General features: G+C 51.8%; 1 protein-coding gene and 1 long non-coding RNA gene across 3 annotated transcripts; one reads left to right on the top strand and one right to left on the bottom strand.

The window, feature by feature from the left end:
* Window positions 1-4,353: 4,353 nt before the first annotated feature.
* On the top strand, window positions 4,354-25,747 carry DRC7 (dynein regulatory complex subunit 7). Of its 2 annotated transcripts, XM_069552865.1 has the most exons (18): window positions 4,354-4,399; window positions 7,533-7,764; window positions 8,353-8,527; window positions 9,611-9,736; window positions 10,484-10,678; window positions 12,614-12,772; window positions 13,801-14,019; window positions 14,974-15,102; window positions 18,746-18,818; window positions 19,597-19,725; window positions 19,940-20,068; window positions 21,069-21,289; window positions 22,074-22,289; window positions 22,803-22,913; window positions 23,002-23,112; window positions 24,005-24,199; window positions 25,044-25,183; window positions 25,459-25,747. In XM_069552865.1, the coding sequence occupies exons 1-18, from the start codon at window positions 4,378-4,380 to the stop codon at window positions 25,550-25,552; spliced, it is 2,676 nt and encodes an 891-aa protein (XP_069408966.1). In that variant the 5' UTR covers window positions 4,354-4,377; the 3' UTR covers window positions 25,553-25,747. The 2 variants fall into 2 exon arrangements, with proteins under 2 accessions (XP_069408966.1, XP_069408967.1); XM_069552866.1 differs by lacking the exon at window positions 19,940-20,068 and having other exon boundaries at window positions 4,368-4,399.
* LOC138419800 (uncharacterized) lies at window positions 23,728-26,556 on the bottom strand. The gene is made up of 2 exons (XR_011249071.1): window positions 25,749-26,556; window positions 23,728-25,369 (listed from the first exon to the last, which is right to left on the bottom strand). It is a non-coding gene; the product is annotated as an uncharacterized lncRNA (long non-coding RNA).
* Between the last annotated feature and the right edge of the window lie 125 nt (window positions 26,557-26,681).

Here is a 26,681-nt window from a genome sequence, read left to right on the forward strand (position 1 = left end):
CCAGATTCCTTGCTCTGGAAGTGGACCAGCCCTGGGTGGGGAGGAGGAAATTGAGCCCAGAGAGGCCCAGCAACCCCACCCAAGACCACCCTGAAAGCTGGGCCGACACTAGAGCTGGGGTCTCCCTGGGTTTAGAGTTATATTACCTTGTCCCTGACCTCCAAGTCTCAAGGGAAATCCTGGGCAGTGGTTTTTTTCTTGCCTTTTCCTTGCTTTCTCACTTAAGACATGCTCAGTGGGATGAGGGACCAATAGAACCACAAGCCCTGGATGGGCGGGGTTTCCAGGTGCGGTTGGGGAAAGCCGAAGGGGTGCATAAGTAACAGCAGAGATGTCCTGTTTGCTGCCTGGCTCTCCGCCCCAGGGCCAGGCAGCAGCAGAGGGGCTGGGGTCCCTCACTGCTTGAAGTCAGTGCAAAAGTGGCTCCAAGCACCAAGTCGAGCACATGCTAAGGCTGGGGAGGGCTATGGCAAAAAAAACACCCCAAGGTCCACCTAGACAGATGAAGTTCTCCTGTCACTGATGTATCCAAAGGACAACCTAGGAGGTGGATAGCCTAATGGTCAAAAGCATGAACTCAGAGGTCAGCCTGCTTGGTCCAAGTTCTTTGCCTTGGACCAGTTCCTCACCTACTGAATCTGTAATGCAGGGATAACGGCAGCTGCCTGACACAACTGATGATTACATGAGATACTGGCTAAGAGGGCTGCCCACCCAACACAGTGTGATCGTGACTAAGCCGGAACTCGGCTTTGGCTGACACCTTATCAGGCCATAGGCAGCAGTAGTCATCTATGTGGGGAAGGAAGGGTGTCCCCTCTTTGTGGTTCCCTGCCAGGTTCTCTCTGTTCTGTCCCAACTTCTTCTTTCCTAATACTTTTTCATTACAATGTAACAAATAGGTAAGAAGTAAGAAGACCTACTTGCTTCATGCTTTCAGAGAAGTAATTTAATATCAAAAGATAAAAATTCTTTGCAAATTGACCTACAAATACAATGTAATTCCAATAAAGATTCTAAGTGATTTTTCTAGGCTTTCTGAAACTTATTCTAAAATTAATATGAAAGGGTTTCCCTGGTGGTCTGGTGGTTAAGAATCTGCCTGGCAATGCAGGGGGTGTGGGTTCGATTCCTGGTCCAGGAAGATCCCTTGCCCCTTGGTCTACATGCCGCGGGGCAACAAAGCCTGTGGGCCACAACTCCTGAGCCCGTGCACCCTAGAGTGCGTGCTCTGAAACAAGAGAAGCCACCGCAATGAGAAGCCCACGGACTGCAACTAGAAAAAGATGCACAGCAATGAAGACCCAGCACAACCAGAAGTAAGTAAATAAGTAAAAATTTTAAAAACTAAATAAAATAAATTTTATATTAAGGCATATAGGCGTCAAATAGCTAAGTCATCCTTAATGAAAGAGGGCATAGAAGGAAGAACTGACCTGCAGATATAAAGAGTGTACAAGGCCATAGTGGTAAATTCAACGTGGAGTCTATGCAGGGATAGACATGAAGACCAGTGGAATAGAACAGACGGCTCCATGGCAGACACATGTATACCCAGGGACTTACTGTATGACGAGAGTGACATCACGCACGAGGAAGGGACAAATGATCTGATGATGGTGTTGGAAAATTAACTCATCGTAAGGGGAAAAATAAAACAAAATCCCTACTTAACTGCTCATACAGAGATGGACTTCCAGCAGAGTAAAGGTCTAAATGGCGTGGCAAAATTACAAAGTTAACATAGGAAAATGTTTCTTATTGGAGTATAATTGCTCTACAATGTTGCGTTAGTTTCTGCTGTACAACAAGGTGAATCAGCTGTATACATATATCCCCTCTCTCTCGAGTTTCCCTCCCATTCCCCATCCCACCCAACTAGGTCATCGCAGAGGGGAAAATATTTTTGTGACTTAAGTGCAAGAAAGGACTTTTTAAACAAAAATTCATAAGTGCAAAACATCAGACCAAAACTTGATAGACTCAGATACATCAAAATTAAAGTTTTCTGTTTAATGAAGGTCACTACCGGCAAGGTTAGTGGACCTGTGACAGAATGGAGGGAGGCATTTGCAGCATCTGGAACCAGGGATTAACACCTGGAAGTCCTGTAAATCCAAACAAGATAATTCTGCAATAAAGAAAAATGGGTTGAGTTTTTAAAAGACAGTTTCAGAAGAAGAAACCCTTGAAGCTAACACATTAGCACATGAAGACAGATTTTAAATCTTTAGTAATCAGAGAGGCACATGCTCAAATGACAATAAGATCTTGTTGTACCCCTATGAAACTGGCAAACATCAGGAAGGGAGTGAATATCAGCTGCTGGTGGGGGCAAGTACCAGGCTCCCTCAGGCATTGTGGGAGGTGGAGAGAGTGTAGGTTTCACCACCTGAAAAAGAAGTGCAGTGTTGCTGCTGAGCCAGCAGTCCTGCTCCTGGTTCTTTAGCCCAGAGATACACTTGCAGGTCTAGAAGGGACTCCACCAATGACATGAGTGGCATTATCTGTGAATAATGGGAGTTGATGGCAAAGTGGGGTGTCCATGGCTGGGAGAGTAAAGAGGAAATTAATGTGGGTGGATCTTTTTTCTTTTTAATAAATTCTGGTGCGGCTTTTGTTTGTTTGTTTAATATTTATTTATTTTCTTTGTTCATTTGGCTATGACAGGTCTTAGTTGGAGCATGCAGGATCTAGTTCCCTGACCAGGGATCAAACCCAGGCCCCCTGTTTTGGGAGCCCAGACTCTTAGCCACTGGACCGCCAAGGAAGTCCAGTGGGTGGATGTTAAAAACACAGATCTTAGCAAGTGTCTAAGAAACAGAAAAATATTAATACAATATCATTAACACCAATTAAAAATGCTGACAGCATGAAAAAGAATGCTCGTTTGGTGGGGAGTTGGGGAGCGTCCGAATGATGCCTATGTGGGCTGGGAATGGGTAAAGAGGAATAAACAACTATGTGGAGGAAATTAGGTGTTGCACGAGACAAAAGGAAAAAGGAGACCTATGTTCCATTCCGCCAGTGGCGCATATCACATTTTCCTTTTCCTCTTCCCTTCCTGGCTGCCTCCCAGGTGAATTCCCCAGAGAGGTAATTCCAGGATGAACTCCAGGACTGAAGTCCACATGCCATCTTAGGAATTTTCCCTCCATCTAATTTATCCTTCTCACTTTATTTTATATGACTGCATAATGTTCCAGCCAGAAGAAAAAAAATTGTTCTTTATTATCAAGAATTGAGGTGATGCCTACATTTTCACCAATAGCAGCAACTATACAATCTCGTCCAGACATCTGCAGGATTTCTCTGGACCCCACAGACCCCGACAAGGCAGCATCACAAGTTTTATGGGCCCTTTCCTTCAAAAAAAAAAAAAAGAAGAAGTTATCTTTTGTGACTACATTGGTACGAAGACAAATATAATCCCAGGTGGACTCATAATGTGCATTATTGGTCTATTCATTTTTTCCTTGGAATTTAAAAGAAATTAAAGTAAGCAATTTCATGGGCCACTAACTTAACAAGTAAGTTTTCCCTGTGCCATGAGATTTATACTAAATCAGTGGTCCAGCCTCGACTAGAACCAGGACTTGGGCAGCCTGACTCTGTCCACAATGACAGGCGGGCCATGCCAGGACCCACACTGCTTTCTATCTGTTTGATGAAGGCCATACTGAGCATGCAAGCGGAAGCAGTGCTGTCCTGGTAAATGTTTAACAACACTTGATGAGAGAAATCTCTAGTATTCTTGCCTGGAGAATCCCATGGGCAGAGGAGCCTAGCAGGCTACAGTCCACAGGGTCGCCAAGAGTCAGACACGACTGAAGCGACTTAGCACGCGTGAGAAGAGAAAAAGTCCTTTTCTGCAGCATTTGCCAGTCTCTGTGGTATAAGTAAGCTCATGGACCATTTTAAGCTACCTATGTGACATCACTGAACAGAGTTGGAAAAAGATGCAGAGCAGCTTACCCTTACATAATATTTTCATCGTATAGATAACAATAGGGATAAATAACCTCTGGAGCTCAGATAACAATAAAATGCAGTAAAATAATTAGGAAGTGATGAGTTTTGAGTACTTCTTACCTCTGCTTTTAGTATAGTCTATTTACTTGTATGTTTTTATAATTTAAATTTTACTAATGACAGGGTTCATCAGTGGGTTCACAAACATTCCTAAAGCTTTAACCATCAGTTCTTGCAAACTGGCACATGAGCTGCTTCCAGCCCACCGCTGGCTGAGGGACATTCTGCAGTGGGTCTCCTGGACCCAGACCTGGTTAGTGACAAAAGACTACATTTCCCAGAAGCCTCCTCTCCCAGGACCTGCCCTCGGCCTGGAAAGCTGTTACCATGGAGACAGGCTAACAGATGGTACAGGCTGTCCTCAAGGGTGAGATGGGAGCTGCGGTGTGGGGTGGCTGAACCCCACCTGGCAGGGAGGAGGGCAAGGGCGCGGGCTCTGGTGGTAAGGGGGATTCTTCTGCCTGGGGCCTGTCAACCCCAAACTTTCTGGGGAAGTTTTCAGTGTGTGTGTGTGTGTGTGTGTGTGTGGTGTGTGTGTGTGTGTGTGTGTGTGTGTGTGTGTGTGTGTGTATGTGATGGTGAAGAGGAGGTTGTTGCTGGGGAGAAAGACTCAGGGAAGGGCTTGTGGGGTGGGGAGCGCTGCTGGGCACAGAGTTGGAGGAACTTTAAGGCGGGACTGCCTTCCCCAAACTGTGCTTTAGCTGACGGGGCAGGCTGATGCAGGGAATAAGCGTTGCAAGTCCTGGCTCAGCACCTCTGATGACGTGTTCTGTGACCTTGGCTCAGAGCCCATTTCAGTGGCTGCCCACTGACACCTTGGCCTCCTCCCCTCCTATGTCTTTCCTTACTCACTCCCCCTCCACTAAACCATCCATTCCTTCTAGTATTTTTACATTTTATTAGGCCCTTAAATGCATGGATTTCAGAGCCAGAAATATACAGGTTCATGTATATTTCTGCTCCTTACTAGTTCTGTGACTTTAGGGCAAGCACTTAACCTCTCTAGGCCTCAGTGCTCTCCTCTGAAAAGTGGGTATCATAACAGTATCTGCCTCATAGGGTCCGTAATGGAAAAACTCAGTCTTCCACCTTCTGTGTGTCTCCTTTACTTCTCAGACAAAACCCTTTGCTTCTGACACTTCTGGTACCAAATATGTGGGTTTTCCCCTCACTGAGTAATTCCTCTTTGAAATATTCATTTATGTATTTGGCTACCTCAGTCCTTAGTTGCATCGCACATAGATCTACATTGCGTCCTGTGGGATCTTTCTTTGCAGCTCAAGGACTCCCTAGTCGTGACGCGTGGGCTCAGTAGTTTTGAGGAATGGGCTTAGTTGCTCCACTGCACATGGGATCTTAGTTCCCTGACCAGGGATCAAACCGACGCCCCCCGCATTGCAAGGAGAATTCTTAACCACTCGACCACCAGGGAAGTCCCAAGAAATGCTCCATGACACCACTTGGGTGTCCTACAATTCAACTCAATTCTGACACTACCTCCTTGGAGTGGCATCAGATCCCACAGGTTAAAGGCTCAGTCCCACAAGACTCTTCCCACTCACTCCAGATGCCAATAGCAAGCAAGTAGTCGGTCCCGGGTTACCCACAACTTCTGTTCAATGCAGCTACCGATTGGGGGTTCCCATGACCCCTCTCTCGGGTTCTATTTATTTGCTAGAGAGGCACAGAGAACTCAGGGAAACACCTCATTACATTTACCAGTTTATTAAAGGACACAGTAGAGGACACAGATGGCCAGGCAGGTGAAGAGATACATGATGCGAGGTCTGGGGAGGTCTGTGAAGGTCCTGAGTGCAGGAGCTTCTGTCCCCGAAGAGGACATTGCCTTTCCAACCTGGAGGCTCTCTGCACATCCTACTGTTGAGAGTCTTATGGAAGCTTCCTCACAGAGGCTTGATCAATTATTGAGCCCATTTCTACTCTTCTCTTGTCTCTGGAGAATGGAGGAGGGGCTGGAAATTCCAAGCTTCCAGCCACAGCTTGGTCTTTCTGGTGACCAGAAAGACTCCCCATCAGGGAGTCATCCAGGGGGTCACCCAGCCTTGCTGAAACAGAAAAAAAAAGAAAAAGATGTGCCTGGTGTTATCACTTCGGGAATTATAAGGGGACAGGATCTTTGGTCCACTGTAGTGAGGCTGGGCTCTCTGGCTGCAGACAAGGCCTTCCCTAGGGCGCATGAGCATATATGGCATTTCAGTGTCCATCCACCCCCCACCAGCCCCCACAAAGGTCCTCCATCCTGAGAGATGACGCAAGGGCTTGGCCAGAAGACTGTAGGCTGTGTCACTGACGCCTGCCCCTTATTCAGGTGCCTTAGAGGCAGCCCCATTCTTGCCCTCTCTGTGTTCCAAGTATGGTGATGTTACCTCTTTTTTTTTCTTCCTTGCTGTTATGAATGGCGCCAGAGGTAAAGAATCTGCCTGCTAATGCAGGAGATGTAGGAGACACAGGTTCAACACCTGGCTTGGGAAACAACAACTGTTTGTCTCCAGTGTTGCCAACCATGGTGCCACCCAGTCTCGTGAGGCACTGGGAACCAGCCCTGTTAGCAACTTAGTGACTGAGCATATAGGTGTCATATCTAAGAGGTCTAAAAGATAATTATGAATAAGTTTCTTTGAATTTAGACTTACTGGACTAAGCATAAATATATTTAATAGGAAACTTCATAATACTCGGAGAAGGCAACGGCAACCCACTCCAGCACTCTTGCCTGGAAAATCCCATAGACAGAGGAGCCTGGTGGGCTGCAGTCCATGGGGGTCTCGAAATCGGACACTACTGAGCGACTTCACTTTCACTTTTTACTTTCATGCATTGGAGAAGGAAATGGCAACCCACTCCAGTGCTCTTGCCTGGAGAATCCCAGGGACGGGGGAGCCTGGTGGGCTGCTGTCTATGGGGTCACACAGATTTGGACACGACTGAAGCGACTTAGCAGCAGCAGCAGCAGCCAGAAGGAGAAAGTAACTGGCTGAATAAATATACAAAAAGCAAAGCAAGGTTAATAAGTCTCAGCTACCTGCTCCTGCCCTGACAATAGTCTCAACGTGTGCCCTGCGACATCTCTGCCTCAAGGGGAAATCTGAAAATGTCAGAAAGGTGTTACAGATGTACTTGCACCATGTGGAGACTTTCTCTCTGATGGAAAGGACGTTTAAGAGGGTCTTGCCTCCTCCCTTTGTGCCCTAAACCAGCAGTCCCCAACCCTTCTGACACCAGGGACCAGTTCATGGAAGACAATTTTTTCATGAACCAGGGGTGGAGGGAAGTGGTTTCAGGATGATTCATTTATTGTGTAATTTATTTCTATTATTATGACATCAGCTCCACCTCAGATCATCAGACATTAGATCCTGGAGGCTGGGGACCCCTAAATTCTAAAGCACATCAAAGCACCACCCAAGGACACAGGTGGTGTCATTGACTCCATTCTGGCCTGAAACTGGCCATTCTGAGTGCATTTAACCCTCCTGCAGCAACCTCCTCTCTAGACAGTCAGAGACACGCCAGAATGGAGGTCCTGAAGGAGAAAGTGGAGGAGGAAGAGGCGGCGGAGCGAGAAGAAGCAGCCGAGCGGGCCGAGAGGGGAGAGAAAACAAAGAGGCCGATGGAGGTGCGGAGAGGGGAAACCACCATGACGCAGGAGATGCTCAGAGACCTGGAGAGGAAGCTGTCAGAGATCGAGGTCTCTGTCCCGGAGAAGATCTTGTGAGTGTCAGGGATGGGGAGGGAGGGGGCTTTGGCCCAGCCACCCTGGCGGGGGTCAGACCAGGGCTGGGCAGAGAGAGAGAGCAGGTCCGAATGGTGATGCCGGGGCTGGGAGGCAGCACAGGGACCTACAAGGAGGTGGTTAGAGTGAGGACCAGGCTTTCAGGCTGTCTGGGCCAAGTCTCCACTCTGCCCCTCCCTAACTGTGCGACCTTGGGCAAGCCGCTCAGCCTCTCTGCATCATTTCCCTCATCTGTTTAAATGGGCAGCTGATCAACCCAGTGCTCGGTGACAGCCTAGAGGGGTGGGATGATGGAGAGGGGAGGGAGGTTCAAGAGGGAGGGGACCTGTGTATCCTTATGGTTGTTGTACAGCAGAAATCAACACAACATAGTAAAGCGATTATCCTCCAATTAAGAATAGATTTTAAAAAAAGAGCAGCTGATAGAAAGACATTTCCCTCCTAAGTAGTTACGAGGATTAAATGAGGAGTAGAGCAGCTAGTAGTGGCAACTAAGGTAGACGGAGGGCTCCCTGTGTGCCAGGCCCAACCCCACGCAGGCTGATACCACCCTCTTGTGGACACAGGACCTTCACCAAGGACACTATCGACACCTCCAAGCTGCCCCTTTCCTACCAAAGCAACACGCTCAAGGAGGAGCACCTGCTGCAGGTGGCTGACAACTTCTCCCGCCAGTACAGCCACCTGTGCCCGGACCGGGTGCCCCTCTTCCTGCATCCGCTGAACGAATGCGAAGTGCCTGTAAGACTGGGTGGTAGAGGGCAGGGCCGGGGCCGGAGCACAGAGGGAGGGAGGCGGGCCAAGCACAGCCCTCTCCTCGAGGGTGGGGGCGGGCAGCATATAAACTCAAATGCCACAGGCCCCAGCAGGCCCAGTGTGCGTCATCCCTGTGGTGGCTTGGAGCCCCCATGCCCACGAGGCCAGCCCTGTGCAGAGAAAGGCAGAGATATAAGACAAAACGGGCCAGGACCCGAGTGCTGGCCTCCCTCCTTCCCACCCTGGGACCCAGGGCACGTCCCTGATTCTCACTGGGCCTCAGTTTCCCCACCTGTAGATGGGATGGCAGGAGATGAATGCGAAGTTACAATGCGGCAGCCCCTACATAGGCTGACAGGGGCTTGCAGACCGTTTGATCTGGCCCACCTGGTGATGTAACCCTTGTGTTAGCTGCCAGCACTTGGAACTCAGCTGTTCCCAACCAGATCCCTAGTCTCCTCTTTCCTAGATCTGGTAACCCCGGACCTGCATTTCTGCTACAGCCATCAGCGAGGGCTGCCCCTTAGGTGGGGCCATGTGTGATCTGGTGCTGGTGAAACCTTCCTCGAATTCACAGCGGAGACCCCAGAGGCCTGGCTCCTGGCCCCAGGGCAGCAGAGCTGCCCCTCAAAGGCTGTGGAAGCACTAGCTCCCCCACGCTGGGCAGCGGTCTAGAGCCAGACAGACCCGACTGTGCTACTGACTGTGAACCTGAACAAGTCAGCTCACCTCTCAGAGCCTCGGCTTCCTCACCCGTCAGCGGGACCTGCCTCACAGAGTTGCTGGGGGTCAGGGAGGTGATGCAGGACTGAGCAGTGCTGAGTGGGGTTGTGGTGATGACGCAGTAGTGATCACATCACTAGCACAGGATTATGCTAGATCTGGACAAGAAGGGCCTTGAGGGAATCCCTTCCTCCAACTCCCAAGGTCCTGAGTAGGAACCTGAGGCCCAGAGAGGCCTAGAGAGCCACCCCCAACCCCATCCTGAGGTCTCCAGCTTCCTCGGAGCACCGTGGTTTCCTCCCAAGTGGCACATTGCCCCAGGGCCTGTGGTCTCTCCCTTTGCAGAAGTTCGTGAGCACAACCATCCGGCCCACACTGATGCCCTACCCTGAGCTCTACAACTGGGACACCTGCGCCCAGTTCATCTCCGACTTCCTGTCCATGGTGCCTTTGCCCGACCCCCTCAAACCTGTAAGTACCACCTGAGGCTGCATCCTTAGGCCACGAAGCCAGAGATGGGAAACCAGGCAGGTCAGGAGAAGGAGGTTTGGCCAGCCTCGGGCCACAGTCTATGAGTCTGTCGGGGCCGAACCCCTCACCGACCCCCTGGCTGGGAGTGAGGCTAGGAACAGGCCCAGAAAGAGACAGCCACTTGCCTGAGGTCACACAGCATGCTTGATCTCTGAAATCCCACCTTTTTGACTCCTTTGCCTCCTTCGGCTTTCAGAGTCTTCTTTTTAGGACTTTAGGAGGTGGAAAAGGAGAGAGGGGGACCAGCTACCCATGTTTCAAGGCCACATTTTTTGGGTTCTGACCAGCTTAATCTCTTTAAGAATGGAGGGTGGGAAGGAGGGAGAGAGAAGGGGATATGTACATAGTGGAGAAAGAGAAGAGGGAGACAGAGGTAGGAGGTAAGGGTAACTTTGGAATAAAACCATAGACCATCCAATCAAAGATCCTCAGGCCAGAAGCCTCAACATCCAGACGGTGTTTCCCATCAGGAAGGAGTCCATGGCCCCTTGGAATTACAGGCAAATGTGGATTGCACTTTCTGGACACGGGGCCTGTGGTGTTCACCCCATTCTTAGCAGGCTCCCTAACCCAGCAAAGGGGAGGGGCCCCACTGGGGTCGAGCCTGCACACTGGCCCTGGTGCCCAGCCCTGGGGAGACTGGTGAGGGGCAGGGGGCAGCTGTACTGACCAGCCTGCTGTGCCCAGCCCTTGTACCTCTACTCCTCGACCACTGTGCTCAAGTACCAGAAGGGGAACTGCTTCGACTTCAGCACGCTGCTCTGCTCCATGCTCATCGGCGCCGGCTACGATGCCTACTGTGTCAACGGCTACGGCTCGCGGGACCTGTGCTACATGGACCTAACTCGGGAGGTGTGCCCACTCACCATGAAGCCCAAGGAGGTACAGCCGGGCCCCTGCTGCCCTCAGCATCACATGAGACACACTATCCTTATAGCAGCCTGTCCCTGCCACTGAGCTTTACAACTGGGACACCTGCGCTCACTGAAATCGAACCGCTGATGATTTCTGTCCCCTTGGCATCTTCATGCACACAGCCCATTCCTCCAAACTGGCTGCTCCTCTCCACTTGTTGTCACTCAGCTTCAGCTACTGTGTTCCCCACATTAGTGAATGCCACATGGCGGCTATCTTCAGCCAAATTCTTCCAAATTTATCCTGTGCACATGATAAAAATCCATCCAGTCATTTTCATCTAAGGAAAAAGCAGACAAATGAACAGACATGTAGTTCTGTCTTTTTTTTTCCCCCTTCATATAAAAAGATCCCTTTTTTAACAGCACAAAATTTCACCAAACCTCCAGCAAACCACAGCAGGCAGTGGTGGTGCTTTTATACATGCGGACTGAGCACACACCATAATGGCCCAAGGCAGCTGTGAACACTCAGAACACTTTTAAGTGAATTTAATTGTAGGAATCATTAAAGCATCTCTGTGCATTTCAAAAATAGCCACACTACAGGCAGAAAGGACTTCTCAGGAGGCTCTAGTAAGAACCCACCTGCCAATGCAGGAGATGTAAGAGATGTGGGCTCAGTCCCTGGGTTGGAACTATCCCCTGGAGGAAGGTATGGCAACCCACTCCGTATTCTTGCCTGGAGAATCCCATGGACAGAGGAGCCTGGCAGGCTACGGTCCATAGGGTCGCAAAGAGTTAGACACGACTGAAGTGATTTAGCCTGCATGCACAGGCGGATAATGCTTTTCATGGACTGGATTGATTCATGACCCTGGCCTTACCCAGGGTCAAGGCCCCATGGGTATCTGCAGCTTGGGGCAGGGGATCCAGGGACCTGAGGCAACCATCATGATGCACCTGTGTTATACCTTTGTGAGCAACTGGGGCCCCCGGGGCTGTTCCTGGTGGAGGAGAGGGAGGCACCTGGTGAGAGCCCAGCCTGCTCTCCCAGGCCCAGCTCCCCAGGAAAGATGAAACAAAAAAAGCTCCATCACTGCTTTTGGCTCCAAAGGCCCATGAACTCACATACAGGCCTCTTAGCTCAGCCAAAATTTTAATTATGAAATTGATATCAATAGCTAATGGGTGCTGAGAACATTCCGGTCTATAAACCACTTACACGTTTCTTGACTTGGTTGCTCCTCTCAAGAGCACTGTGTGGTAGGAATGATTGCTCTTGTGTTTTACATGTGAGTGTGTTGAGATGAAATAGTTTTTGTGACCAAAGTCACACAACCGGTAAATGGGTCCCTGGGGGCTGAGGCCCAGTCTGTCTGATCATGAATGGTGGAGATTCGCTATTTCTCCCTTATATCAGGTCCCCATTCTGCAGCTCCGGTGCTGTCTTTTCCTGGACATTTTCTGTCCACCTAGCACACATTTCTGTACACACGCTCATGCCCACGTGCGCGCACGCACACACACACACACACACACAGAGGCTTTGTTCTTTTTCCGAGCCCAGGAAACTCTCACTTCAAGTCAACATATGAAGCCCTGCAGTGGTAAAACCTGGAAAATCTGATTCTCGACAATTTGCCCCTTTTTCTAAATCAGATCCAGATCGTAGCTAGTCTAGGCCGTGGAGGACGAAGAACAGAAGTCACACCTCCTGAGCTCTGGCCTGGATGGGCAACTCATACAGGCATTGTCCTGTCTCCATTGGGCAGATCAAGCCTGGGGAAAAGGTTCTCACTGAATTTTGCAAAAGAGGCTGCGGCTAGGGAAATGGGAGGACATGCCCACAGTCACAGGTCTGGAGCTGAGGCTCTTTCTGTGTTTGGGGTCAGAGAGCCTGCAGACCCCAGGAGCAACAGTGTGCGTGGCTGCCGATCCTTTACCTCTTGTCTCGTGACAGACAGTCAAGGAGGAGGAAAAGGCACCCCCTAAGAAGTATGCCATTAAACCGCCCAGGGACCTGACCAGCAGGTTTGAGCAGGAACAGGAGATGAAGAGGCAGGAGGCAATAAAGGCTGAGGAGGAGAATCGGCGGAAGCAGGAGGAGGCACGTCTCTTGGTGGGTCCACCATCCTCAGCCCTCAAGCCATGGACTCGGCTCCAGAGAAGGGGCTGCTAGGAATGGGGAAACAGACCAAGGTCACGAAGGGATGTGTTTATGGGCCCCCAGGTTCAAATCCCTTCCTCCCTCTTCCAAACAACCCCACTTCCGCCCAGCCATGCGGGAATCCCAGTGGTGGTCAGCCAGATGCTAATACTACAGAGCTGTGCTGCCTGGGCCAGTTCATTGTGTGGTGTGCAGTTCTGGTGTCCTCCTTGTTCCAGACCAGAAGCTCACTGAAGATATACCTGCATACACTCTACATCCATCCTCCCATTCACCTTCCCACCTTCCTCCCACCATCCTCCCACAATCCTCCCACCACCCTCCCATCCATCCTCCCATCCATTCTCCAATTCACCCTCCCATCCATCCTCCCACCATCTTCCCACCATCCTCCCATCCACCCTCCCACCACCCTCCCTCCCACCCTCCCACCTACCCTCCCATCCACTCTCCCATCCATCCTCCCACCATCCTCTCTCCCATCCTTCCATCTCTCCTCCTATCCACCCACACTCTCATCATCCTCTCATCTACTTTACTTCCCTCCCTTCTTGTCTTTCCTTCCATACAGTATTTATTCAGGGTCTACCGTGGGGTGCAGTAGACCCTGGGGATGCAATAATGAACTTGGCACAGTGACCCTTTTCCCAGAGGGATGCAGATAGGGAAGCCATATGGTGTCTGTCCCTCTATCTTTCTCACCCAGAATCACAACACAGAAAGCCAAAAATCCCAGATACCCTAGAGCTCCAAAAGGTCAAGTTATAAACCACAGATCGAGCTAGATCCTCCCATTTTATCTATAAGAAAACAGGTTCAGAGGTGGGGTGATGTCCTCAAGGTCACAAAGTCAACCAGAGATGCAGTGTGGATCAAAATTTGGTTATTTTGCTAGCTCCTCAGCCCCAGGGAGATGTTTGGACCCCTGATGATCCCCTTCCCATCCATTTGCCTTGAGGTCACCCACCTTTCCCGTGCAGGAGCAGGAAAATGCAAAGACCGACCCCCTGCACGGCCTTCGTGTGCATTCCTGGGTCCTGGTGTTGTCGGGGAAACGCGAGGTGCCTGAGAGCTTTTTCATTGACCCATTCACTGCACGTAGCTACAGCACCCAGGACGATCACTTCCTGGGAATTGAGAGCCTTTGGAACCACAAGAACTACTGGGTCAACATGCAGGATTGTTGGAACTGCTGCAAGGTGCTGGGCGGGCCTGGGCGGGTGTGGCAGGCGCAGTGGGGGAGGGTGGGTGTGGTCTGTGGGGAGAGCTGGCCACCAGCCAAGGGGGCTTTGGACTTTTCCTGGAGTACCCAGGGCTACTGCTTTGCCTGTACATAATCATTCCAGTATGATTATTGTCACTCTCTTAGTTTCTGTATCCTTATAAAATGTGGATTGTTAGTTCAATTGATTTTTAAAAAACATTGTATTGAAGTGCAATATACACGCAGAAAAATGCACTTATCCTACACGTCCGGCTCAGTGAACTTCCATACATACTTATGCATAAAAACTCAGTGCCAGGACTTCCCTGGTGGTCCTGTGGTTGAGAATCCCTCTCAAATGCAGGGGATGCAGGGTTGATCTCTGATGGGGAACTAAGTTCCCATATGCCCTGGGATCACTTCACTGCAATGAAGATCCCTTCATTGCCCTGGGGCAATGAAGACCCACTGCAGCCAAAACAAAACCCAAAACTTCAGTGCCATTTACAGAAGTTAAAAAATATGTGCACGTGTTTGGAGGGAGGTGGTAACTGGATACCACGGGACTTTCTGGGAGTGTGGATAGTGTTCTATTTCTTGAACTGGTCTTTGCTATACAGCGACACCTCATCTCTTCCTGTAAGGACAATGCCAAATGAGCTCCACATCCAGGCCTATCCCAGGCCAGAGAGTTTTCGAGTCTCTCACCCTGAGACCAACACGGGAAGGCAGTCCCAGCCTCCCCAGGGCCTCCATCCCCCTGTGGGGATGAGGAGGGCAGGCGAGGACTCTCAGAGGCAGCCTAGAGCCACATTCTGGCCCCTCTGAGAGCCAGCGGGGTGTCTTCTCACCCTGGGCTTGGCTGTTTCCCGCCTGCTCCCTGCCCCTGTGGAGCAGGAGAGGGGTGCACTGGCTGTGGGGTGTGCTCAGCGACCCCTTTCTCCATCAGGAGTTGGTCTTCGACCTGGGAGACCCCGTGAGGTGGGAGTACCTGCTTTTGGGGACTGACAAGCCTTTCCTGTCCCTGACCGAGGAGGAGGACGAGGGGATGAATGATGATGATGACGTGGAAAACCTGGTGAGCCTCCGTGGAGTTGGGGGGACTTGACACCCTGTCTTGCTTCAGGCCAGCCTGACACACTTCCCCCCACAGGTATGTGTCTAGGGCGAGGGGAGCAGTTCAGATAGACCACTTATAGATTCTTTGAAGCAGAAGGGCCTGGACCATGCCCTCATTTTACAGATGGGCAGACTGAGGCCCAGACAGGTCCAGCGACCTGCCCAGGACCCCCAAATGGTGCAGGGAAAGGCTGGGACTTGCATTCAGGCCTCCTGCCCAGCCCCACACGCACAGCCCACACCCTGTTCAGCGGTTGCCCTGCCCTTTGGAGTAGGGCGATAAGACCCTCTCCACAAACCTGGGGAGCCCCAGAACCCATCCCTCACATCCAGGCCTCTCCTGCGTGGTCACCATGACCATCCACACACACTTCCAGACCTTTCTTGTCCCGCCTATCAGCCCTTCTGAAGGTCACTGACCTGGTCATCTCTGATCTCCTACTCAGGGGCAATCCAGGCAGGTCTGCATGAGGCCCTGTGAGTGGCAGCCAGAGGCCCAGAAGCCTTCACTCCTGGCTCTGACATCTTGGGCAAACTTCTGAACTGGTGGAAGCTTCAGTTTCACCATCTGCATGAAAAATGGGGGAATGGGGTCAGTTACATCGTGGTAGTAGTAACTGGGGTATTCGTTTGCTAAAGTTGCCACAACACAGACTGGGCGGCTTAAACAGCAGAAATTTCTTTTCTCATAGCCCTAGAGACTGGAAGTCGAGCTGTCAGCAGGGTTGGATTCCCCTCAGCTTGTAGGGGTGCCCACCCCCAGGTGCTCACACTCTTTCCTCTGTGTGCGTCTGTGTCCTAATCTCTTCCTATAAGGTCACCAGTAGTATTGGATTAGGGCTCAACTGAAGGACCTCAGTTTAACTTTGATACCTCTTTAAAGATCCTGTCTCCAAATATAGTCACATTCTGGGGTTCTGGGTACTAGGACATATGAGTTTTGGGGGGATACAAGTCAGCCCATAGGTAACACTCATATGGCCCTTTCTAAGTGCTGTGAAAGCGATAGTGTTAGTCTCAGTCGTGTCTGACTCTGCCACCCCATGGGCTGTAGCCCGCCAGACTTCTCTGTCCATGGGATTTTCCAGGCAAGAATACTGGAGTGGGTTGGGATCTTCCCAACCCAGAGATTGAACCCGGGTCTCTTGCATTGCAGGCAGATTCTTTACCATCTAAGCCACCAGGGAAGCCCTTCTAAGTGCCAGTAGGTGTTTAACTTGCCAATATCTTCACAGCTACCTGGTGTGATGGGTGCTAGTGATTATTATTGCCCCATTTTACTGACAGGAAGGCTTACACACAGAGGGTGAAATAACTGACCCAAAGTTACACAGCCAATAAGTAACAGAGCTGGGATTTGACTTGGGATTTGACAGTCCGGCTCCCAAGTCTGGGTTCTCAAAGGCAGTTCTTTTCGGCCTCCTGGGGCTGTTTGAGGACAAGTGAGACCACTGGTGTGAAGTGCTTGGACAGACGTGTAGACCCACCTGGAAGTGGTGTTGAGTGTTCTCAGCGTCTTCTCCCTGGAGACCAGAGAGACTCCTCTCCTGCGCAGTAAATCCTGGACCACTGGTGCCCCCTGCAGGCGTCAAAATGAGAACAGACAGGCCAAGTGGGTGTCAGAAGTCTGAGCAATTTGGCAAGAAGAATTTTGTTTTTGTTTTTTTAATTTTTTATTTTATATTGGAGTATAGCCGATTAACAATGTTGTGATAGTTTCAGGTGAACAGCAAAGGGACTCAGCCATGCATTTACATGTATCCATTCATGGAGAAGTTTCAAACTGAGAAAATCTTATGCCAAGTTTTTGTGATTACCTAACCTGAAGATCACTTGTCCAATGCAATTGCTAAGTCGTGTCTGACTCTTTGCGACCCCATGGACTGTAGCCTGCCAGGCTCCTCTGTCCATGGGATTCTCCAGGCAAGAATACTGGACTGGGTTGCCATTTCCTCCTCCAGGGGATCATCCCGACCCAGGAGCGAGCCCACATCTCCTGCTTTGCAGGCAGGCTCTTTATCAGTGAGCCCCCAGTGAAGCCCTTAAACCTGAGTTTGTTTCTGTTTTCAAATTGAACATCAGAGAAGTCATACTGGAGAAAGGCCTTATAAGTGAATGAATTCAATGTGAAAAATGTTTTACCCATAAATCCTCTTTCTATGTACATCAAAGAATTCACCCTGGAGAAAGGCCTTCTACCTGCAATGAATGTGGGAAATCTTTCATCAACAACTCCAATTTCCATAGACATCAGAGAATTCACACAGGAGAAAGCCCTTATGCCTGTAATGTATGTGGAAACTCTTTTATAACTCTGGCTGGCATCCGTTATCATCAGAAAGTTCACAGAGGGGAAGTGCCATATAAGGGCAGTAACTATGGGACCTCCTTTAATCAAATGCACCTCCTCAGTTCCGGTAGGAAAATCCACACTGGAGAAAAGTCTTATGAGTGCAGTGACTGTGGGAAATCTTTTACTGCTAACTCTGGCCGTTGGTATCATCAGAGAATTCACAGTGGAGAAAGGCTTTATGAGTGCAGTGAATGTGGGAAATCTTTTATTGCTAGGATGAGCCTTCTCAATCATCAGAGAGTTCACACTGAAGAAAGACCTTATAAGTGCAGTGACTGTAGAAAATGTTTTATTAGCAGTTCGAGCCTTCTTCGTCATCAGAGAGTTCACAGCAGAAAAAGGCCTCATGAGTGCAGTGAACGTGGGAAATCTCTTCCTGCTAGCTGTGGCCTTTTGTATCATCAGAGAGTTCATTTGCCTAGACTAGGCCTTATTTGCCAGATGGGGAAACTAGGCTCAAAGAGAAAGAAAAACAGTAAGGTCAACCAGAAAGTGAAAGTGAAGTCGTTCAGTCGTGTCCGACTCTTTGCGACCCCATAGACTGTAGCCTACCAGGCTCCTCCGTCTGTGAGATTTTCCAGGCAATAGTACTGGAGGGGATTGCCATTTCCTTCTCCAGGGGATCTTCCCGACCCAGGGCACTTCTTCCGCATTGTAGACAGACGCTTTACCGTCTGAGCCACCAGGGGAGGAAAGCTAGAATACTGTCAGAAGTGGGATTCGAACCCACGCCTCCAGGGGAGACTACGACCTGAATGCAGCACCTTAGACCCCTCGGCCAGCAGTGTCCCAAACCCTTATGTGCATTTATCAGTCAATCCTCCCAAGCAGTTAGAAAACTGACACTCAGAGCCGTTAAGGGACTTTGCCTGAGCTGGTGTCAGATGGAGGGTGGGGCTTGGGCCCACCCGACTCCAGAAGCCCCTCTTCTAATGAAAGGCCTGTGGCTTTGTCTCCTGCCTCTGCGGGAAGTCGGGGGTGGGGTGGGGCCGGGGGTCACACAGGACAGGGCATGGCTGTCCTCACCAGGTGCCAGGTGGGTAGAGGGGTGGAGCTGCTCCTCTTCCTCCCCCCATCTCAGGTCATACCAGGTCAGATCTCTAGCACCCCTGAGGGAGCTGACAAGCCACCTTGGGGGGCTTGGCCCTGGGGGGTGAGGGAGCAGCTCTGACCTGCCCATAAGTCAGCCCTGATCAGAAGGCCCAGTCCTAATCAGAACTACCCACCCCACCCCCACCTCTCCCAACAGGGCAAGGAGGATGAGGATAAGAGCTTCGACATGCCGCCCTCGTGGGTGGAGCAGATTGAGATCTCCCCGGAAGGTACAGCATCTCTGGGCCTTTGGGGGCATCTGTGGTGGCGGGATGCCTGCAGAGGCTGCCTCGGCCCCTCATTTGCAAACCCCAGCCCCATGTTTCCTGCTGCACCCTCTTCATCTCTTCCTTCCCACATACACGCTCAGCTCTGTGGCCGGGGGCCTGACCCTAGTCTGGCACGCAGGACAGGGCTCAGTTACCACACCCAGGGTGATGGAGTGTGGCAGGTGCTGTTCCCCTCCCTCAGCCCACTCTGCCAGGAGGAGACTACTCACAGTACCTGGGGGGCAGGGAAAGCGGGGGGGCAGAGCATGCTTGTGCCCCGTGCCAGCCTCTGCTGATTGCTGAGATTTCCATCTGGGAGTGCCTGGACCCACGGGGAGGATCTAGGCTGTCTCATCAGGGCGGGAAGGGCTGGAGAGGGTGTCATGGGAACTGGGGGTTGGAGGCTGGGAGTGGGTGGGCAGAAAGGGCTTCTGGGAGGAAGGCTCATCTAAGCTAAGTTTTAAGGGATCGGAAGAAGTCAGCACAGTAAGGGCAGGAGGGGATGGTGTTTCCAGCCGAGGTCTGGAAGAATGCGGTGTGGTCAGGCTCAAGCTGAGATGTCCTCCAGGGCAGGAGCCGCCCTCGTGACTTGTCCCCTCTGCCTCCTTGGAGTGGGCTTGGGGGCTGGAGGAGCTGAGCAAACAGCACAGTGGACAGAGGTTGAAGAGTGGCTGGTGAGGCTGGCCTTCCCTTCCCCCAGTCTGAGGAGGAAAGACCCCAGCCCACTCTGTGTCTTCAGCGTTCGAGACCCGCTGCCCAAACGGGAAGAAGGTGATACAGTACAAGAGGGCGAAGCTGGAGAAGTGGGCCCCGTACCTCAACAACAACGGCCTCGTGTGCCGCCTCACAACCTACAAGGACCTGGAGTGTAAGTAGGCAGCTCTAGCTGCAGGGGGGTGAGGGTGGGGGGGTGGAGGGGGGCAGAGAGCTGGGTTCTCCGACATGTTACGTGACCTCGGTCATGTCACCACCCCTATCCGTGTGAGTGTGGGCCATGCTGGTGTGCTCTGTGTGCTGGGAGAGGTGGGACAGCAGCTGGGGGACCTGGCCTGGCTGCTTCAGACACTGATCGGGCCCCACAGGTACCAAGACTTTGGAGGTGAAGGAGTGGTACCAGAACAGGGAGGACATGTTGGAGCTGAAGCACATAAACAAGATCACGGGCTTGAATGTCGACTACTTCAAGCCAGGCCACCCCCAGGCACTGCGCAGTGCGTGGACCCCATCACTAGGCCAGCTAAGAGCCCAGGGTGGGGGCCTCATGTGCTCCTTAGAGCAGCCTCCACAGCAGCTGATGCATGGTGGGAGGAACCAGCATCCTTATTGCCAGGGTTCTTGGGTGGCAAGCAACCGAAATAGCCCCTGCCTCCCCAAGCAAAGCAGATGTGTGGGAGGTCAGAGGAAGCACAGAAAATCTAAGGAAATGTGACAAGTGTTCCTCCAGGAAAGGTAAAGCAGGGCTGCTGCCCATGCTGTGGTTGGGATCAGGTACCCATTGTGGCCACGTTTACAGGGGTTAGGATGCCTACAAGAAAACCAACAAGCACCCCCACAAGGGCAATGCAGGTGGCAGAAGTGTGGCAGTGCGGATGTGGTGGCGAGCCCAGGAGGCTGGGAAGCAGGGAAGGACATATCCTGGGAGGGAATTAACAACCCAATCCAAGAATTCACAAAAGAAAAACATAGGGTCAATATACATCTAAAAACATGTCCAATCTCACTTGGTTGAGACAGGAAGGGGAGGGGAGGGACGGGAAGGGAAGGGGAAAGAAAGAAAGAAAATCAATAAGGGACCAACCTACAACCCTTCAGTTGGCAAAAATGAAAAAATGGCCCTACCACGTGTAAGCAAGAAACTCCCCTTCATTCCTGGTAGGACAGCAAATTGGCACAACTTTTCGGGGAGCAGTTGGGCAAAATAATCAATGATAGCTTTCAATTATGTATGTTTGTTGACCAGCAGTTCTGTTGCACAAATAGCAGGCAAGAAGGAAACATACATCAAACAGATGTTCATCATGGTGTTGATTATAATAACAAAAAAGCTGGGAGCAGCCTAAACACCTAGCTCTAGGGCATTGGTGACGTCATACATGAGGCTTCTCCCCAGGGCCTGGGGTCGGGTTATGAAGCCAGGGGCTCCAGGTGCTCACCTAGGCGTCGCCCCGCCCGGGCCCGCCCCCGCCTCCCCCGGCCACCCCCTCCCCGCAGTGCACTCGTACAAGTCCATGCAACCTGAGATGGACCGTGTCATGGAGTTTTACGAAACGGCCCGCGTGGACGGCCTGATCAAGCGGGAGGAGACGCCCAAGACGATGACAGAGTACTACCACGGACGGCCGGACTTCCTCTCCTACCGCCATGTCAATTTCGGGCCCCGGATGAAGAAGCTGGCTTTGAACAGCGCAGAGTCAAACCCCCGGCCCATGGTGGTAAGTACCTGCTGGGCATGGGGATGGGATGCCTGCCTACACTGGTGGGCCAAGGTTACCCTGAAGGGGAGGAGCCCCGACTCCAGGGAGCCTTCTTTACTGAGTGACCTTTCCTGTTTTACTAAACACACCATCTCGGGTCTGATGCCAGACATCAGCCACTGGGCCACCGAGATATTATGTCCTTGTGTGTGTGTATACGCACTCTTGACTAAAAACTTAGAAAATATGTAAAATTCTAAAAAGTAAAAAATATCTCAGAATGCCATCTTTCAGCTATTATCACATATTAATAGACTGGATTTTGAGAGTCTTTTCAAAGATGTGTATGTGTGTGTGTGTGTGTGCACGCGTGCAGAATTCCTATATCACCCTCTTCACTTAAATTGTGCGGCTTTTTCCTCCATATTATCACGTTATTTTACACCTATATTTAACTTCTGCACACCAAAGAAGCTCTTTTTAGCAGTAAGCATTGTCAAGTGATAGAGCAGGCTGCCTGGAGAGGTGGTGAGCTTCCCGTCTCTGGAGGTGGGCAACCAGAGTCTGGCAGAAGGAGCTAGAGAAGAAATGACGCACCACACAGGGCTGGAGCGCTGGGCACTGAGAACCCCTGGGGCCTTCAGAGCCACTGTCTAGCTGGGAGGGGCTGTTCTACATGAACCCCGCCCCCCAAATAACTCCAGACCCCAGCGTCCCTGAGGGTCCTTTGAGCCTGTCCTCAGGGCAGGCACAGAAGTTCCCCTTTTCCACCCTGCCTCCTCCGTATCTTCTGGTGTCCCAGAAAATCACAGAGCGATTCTTCCGCAACCCTGCGAAGCCTGCGAACGAGGACGTGGCCGAGCGAGTGTTTCTGATCGCGGAGGAGCGCATTCAGCTGCGCTATCACTGCCGCTCGGACCACATCACGGCCAACAAGCGCGAGTTCCTGCGGCGCATGGAGGTGGACAGCAAGGGCAACAAGATCATCATGACCCCCGACATGTGTATCAGCTTCGAGGTGGGCTCGGGAGTCTGGCGGGCATGGGCAGGATGGGGTGGAGTGAGGAGAGAGCCCTGGGGCCCTACACGCTGTCTTGGGGACCTAGGAGAACTGGGGTGGAAGGCCCTGGTACCCAGCCTGGAAATTCATCTTCGCCCCTGGGAAAATCAAGACCTCCCATCTGGGAATAATACTCTTTGAGCTCCTCTGAAAATCGTCTCCTTTTCCATCCTGCACCAAGGCTGTGACAGATCTCAACACCTCCGCAGGGCTGGCTTTCCTAGTTCCAGTCCTGACTTTGCTGGCACATTCCTTGGCCCCTCTGAGTCTCCGGTTTCTCTTCTGTTGCTAGTTGTGCTTTTAGAGATGCAACAGATCGAGAGAGGCGAAGCAACTGGCTGGAGGTCACACAGCTAGAAAATGGCAGGGGAAGATTTGAACCCAAGAGGTTCAAGAGGTCTGGCTCCAGAATCTGCCCACAACCCCAGCGGTTGCTGCTGCTTCTCCGAGTCACTGTGGCGGTTGTTCCAGGTGGAGCCAATGGAGCACACCAAGAAGCTTCTCTACCAGTACGAGGCCATGATGAAGCTGAAGAACGAGGAGAAGCTGTCCAGACATCAAGCCTGGGAGTCAGAGCTGGAGGTCGGGTGTTCTGTAGGAGAGGGGCCAGATGGCAGGTAGCAGGGGTGGGGGGTGTTTTAACCATGTCTGCCCCCACTTCCCAACTCAGGTGCTAGAGATCCTGAAGCTTCGGGAGGAGGAGGAGGAGGCACACACACTGACCATCTCCATCTATGACACCAAGCGCAACGAGAAGAGCAAGGAGTACCGGGAGGCCATGGTGAGCCCTGCTCCCTGGCTTCCCCCGGACCCCTCCCCCACCGATCCCCCCCCCCACCTCCAGGGTACTGAGGTTGATAGAGATTCTGGGGTGGGGGACGCCCTTTAGAGGTGATGAAGTTATTGACACCGCAGTGGTCCTGTTTGCTGTGAGCTGACCATTTCCTTGGATCATGCCCCAACACGTGCTCAGGATACAGGCCAGGTCCCCAGATACCACCTCCAGGAGCTATGGCCAAGCCTAGACCTCCAGCTGGGGGCTTCCCTGGAGGTTGTGGCCTGGGCTGGTAGCACCAGCGAGTGGGCTCTGGCCATGGGCCTGAGCTCTCTGGCGCCTGCACACAGGGCCTTCACATTACCCACTCTGGTTGCAAGACCTAGCTTGGTTTTTTTGAGGCCAGCTTCAGAATCCCCTTCACCAACCAAGTGGAGATTTCTTTAAAAAAAAAATAGATGAGGTTGGCCAAGACAGGACTGGGCACCTGAGGTCTGGTGCTCAGACCGCCAGAGGTGGGGATGTCCGCCCCCACATCTCCAGCTTCACTGGGCTCTGGCGGTCAACACAGGACATAATGAAGGCCTGAGGGTAGAAGGGAAAGAAGGAACTCACCAGCAGTTTTTAACATCATTAACAACGACGCTTTATTACCATTTATCGAGTGAGCATCTGCTGAGTGATAGGTATGTACTGAGGCTCGAGTGGAGACGTGTGAACTCAGACACCAGAGTTGGCTGTCACCAATAACCATGAACTCAGGAGACAGCACAGAGCCCTCTGAGGCCTCAAGCACAGAGGGTTTGGGGCCCGGTTCTGTGTGGTCATATCTCTATAGAGCTGTCTGGGGGGTGTCTGCGGCCCCTGCTGGTCCAGCCGACCCTCAGTCCCCTTACAGGAGCGCGTGCTACACGAGGAGCACCTGCGACAGGTGGAGGCCCAGCTGGACTACCTGGCCCCATTCCTGGCCCAGCTCCCGCCTGGGGAGAAGCTCACGCGCTGGCAGGCCGTGCGCCTCAAGGAGGAGTGCCTCAATGACTTCAAGCAGCGGCTCATTGACAAAGCCAACCTCATCCAGGCCCGGTTTGAAAAGGTGCAGCCGGGGCCCTGGCAGGGGTGGGGACCTCGGCATCCTTCACCGGAAAACTAGCCCAGGGCTGTTGGCTCACCATCTCATAGACTTGTGAGGGACTAACGGGTGGAAGGGGAGGAGGTCAGTGCCTGGTGTGTCCAAAGGACCAAGCTGTCCTTCCTCATCCTTGTTTATTGGGTTGAAGGGTGGATGGAGAGGTGGATGAGTGAACAGAGGGATAGAGGGGAGCATTATAACAACTCCTATAGTTTTTGACCCATTTCTGTTGGTCAGGTACACACCGTGTAGTTCCCCTGCCTTATCTTATTTAATCTTCACAAACGGCTCTATGGTGGTGCGGGTGGGGGTGAGTGCAATGACCCTCATTTTGCAGATGACAGATTGGAAGCTCTGAAAATGTACTTTGACCAGAGTCACATGGCTCTCAGTCCTAACTCCTGCTCTAACCTCGTGGACACGTTGTTGTTTAGTCGCTAAGTTGTGTCTGACTCTTTCTAACCCCATGGACTGTGCAGCCCACCAGGGTCCTCTGTCCATGGGATTTCCCAGGCAAGAATACTAGAGTGGGTTCCCATTTCCTTCTCCAGGCAATCTTCCCCAGTCAGGGGTCGAACCCTCGTCTCCTCTATTGGCAGGCTGATTCTTTACCACTGAGCCACCTGGGAAGTCCTTGTGGACATACAGCCCTCTAAACAAGGCCCCAGGTTTTCTGCCTCTGCTTCTCTGGCTTCTATGAGAAGGGGTGACGGGGCTGACCTTGTGGGACTGTCTGATGCCCTGTGCAGGGGCGGGGTCAGCCTGCAATTTGGGTCAGCCCTCCTGCTCTCCTTCCCCGTGCCCACAGGAGACTCAAGAGCTGCAGAAGCAGCAGCAGTGGTATCAGGAGAATCAGGTGACCCTGACACCTGAGGATGAAGACTTATACCTGAGTTACTGCTCTCAGGCCATGTTCCGCATCCGTATCCTGGAGCAGCGGCTCAGTCGGTGAGGAGGCAGGGGTGGCGGGAGCCAAGAGGACCCACAAGGATGTTGGAGCATCAGCTTTTGTTTTTTTGGTTGTGCTGGGTCCTCATTGCGGTGCATAGGCAGAAGCGGTTGTGGCACGCAGGCTTAACTGCCCTGCGGCATGTGGGCTCTCAGTTCCCCGACCAGAGATCCAACCCATGTCCCCTGCAATGGAAGAAGGATTCTTAACCACTGGACCACCAGGGAAGTCTCAAAGTACCAGCTTTGTAAACCCTCCCTCCCTGTGATTTCAGACACAAGGAGCTGGCCCCACTGAAGTACTTGGCTCTGGAGGAAAAGCTCTACAAGGACCCACGCCTGGTGGAGTTACTTAAAGTCTTTGTTTGATGCTCTTCACCCCCTACACCTGTGGTCCTCTGAGTCCCTCCTGAGGCCCCAGCAAAGCTGCCAGAGAAAGAAACCTCCCCCAAAGCCTGGCCCTTGTGTTCCCTATGCCCAGCTAATGACCATCCACTCAGGCACACTACTTTCCTGCTTTTCCTAATTTACCTATAAATAAACACTTGCCATTTGCCACGTGTACCTCATGTTTCACAGACTCCAGCAGCAGCCCTTTTCTCCTTCTCTTCTTTATCTGTGGCCTGGGACCACCTTTACAGTCTTATCTTATTTAATACAGCAACTGCATCCCCATTTCACACATGGCTAATTAGTGGCTGATAAGAAGAGGCGCTGGAATTCAGTCTCTTGCAGCCTAGCGTCAAGAAGCCAAGTTCTGGGGCACACACCCTAGGCTTGCCATTCCCACTTTGTGAGCTGGGCCACCCCAGCCATGGTGGGGGTGCAAGACCCTCAGTTTGCAGACAAGAAACTGGAAGCTCTGAAATGTACCGGATCCAGAGCTACATGGCTGTCTCAGCCTTAACCCCGGGTCTGACTTCATAAGCATTATATCCCTTTAAACAAGATCCCAGTGGCTTTCTCCCAAGACATGTGTGTGACCCCTGCCTCTGCTCCTCTGACTTCTGTGGGTAGCGGCTCTTCCCAAAGCCAACCCCACCCGAGTCCCAAATGAAGTCGGCCTTTATCGGGTTCCAAATCCAAATTGGTGGTCCCCCTCAAGCTGCAGCTCACTCATCCATTCATCGAGGCCGTGGGGGTAGCACGCACGGGCTCCAAGACTGATTCGGACCCGGAATCAGACTGGGTTTCCCTCTAAGCCTCCTGGGTGGGATTCAAGCCGGGGTCCGAGCCAGAGAAGAGGAACAAAGTTCTCAGAGCACGCCAGCACCGAACCCGAGGAAAAAGAAGAAACAGCAGTTTCGGCAAAGTGCTGACTAAGGCCTAGTCCCCCGTTTTACCCCAATCCAAGATGGAAGGTCCGCGGCTTCACGCTGCTCCTTGACGTCCCCTTCCTATTGGCTATCCTGAAATTGGTTTTCCAATAATACGGTTGGTGATTGGTCAATTTGGGACGGTTGCTAAAGCGATTGGTGTAGCCGCCCTAAGAGGGCGT

The sequence above is a fragment of the Ovis canadensis genome, chromosome 14, assembly GCF_042477335.2.
Source record: "Ovis canadensis isolate MfBH-ARS-UI-01 breed Bighorn chromosome 14, ARS-UI_OviCan_v2, whole genome shotgun sequence".
NCBI lineage: Eukaryota > Metazoa > Chordata > Mammalia > Artiodactyla > Bovidae > Ovis > Ovis canadensis.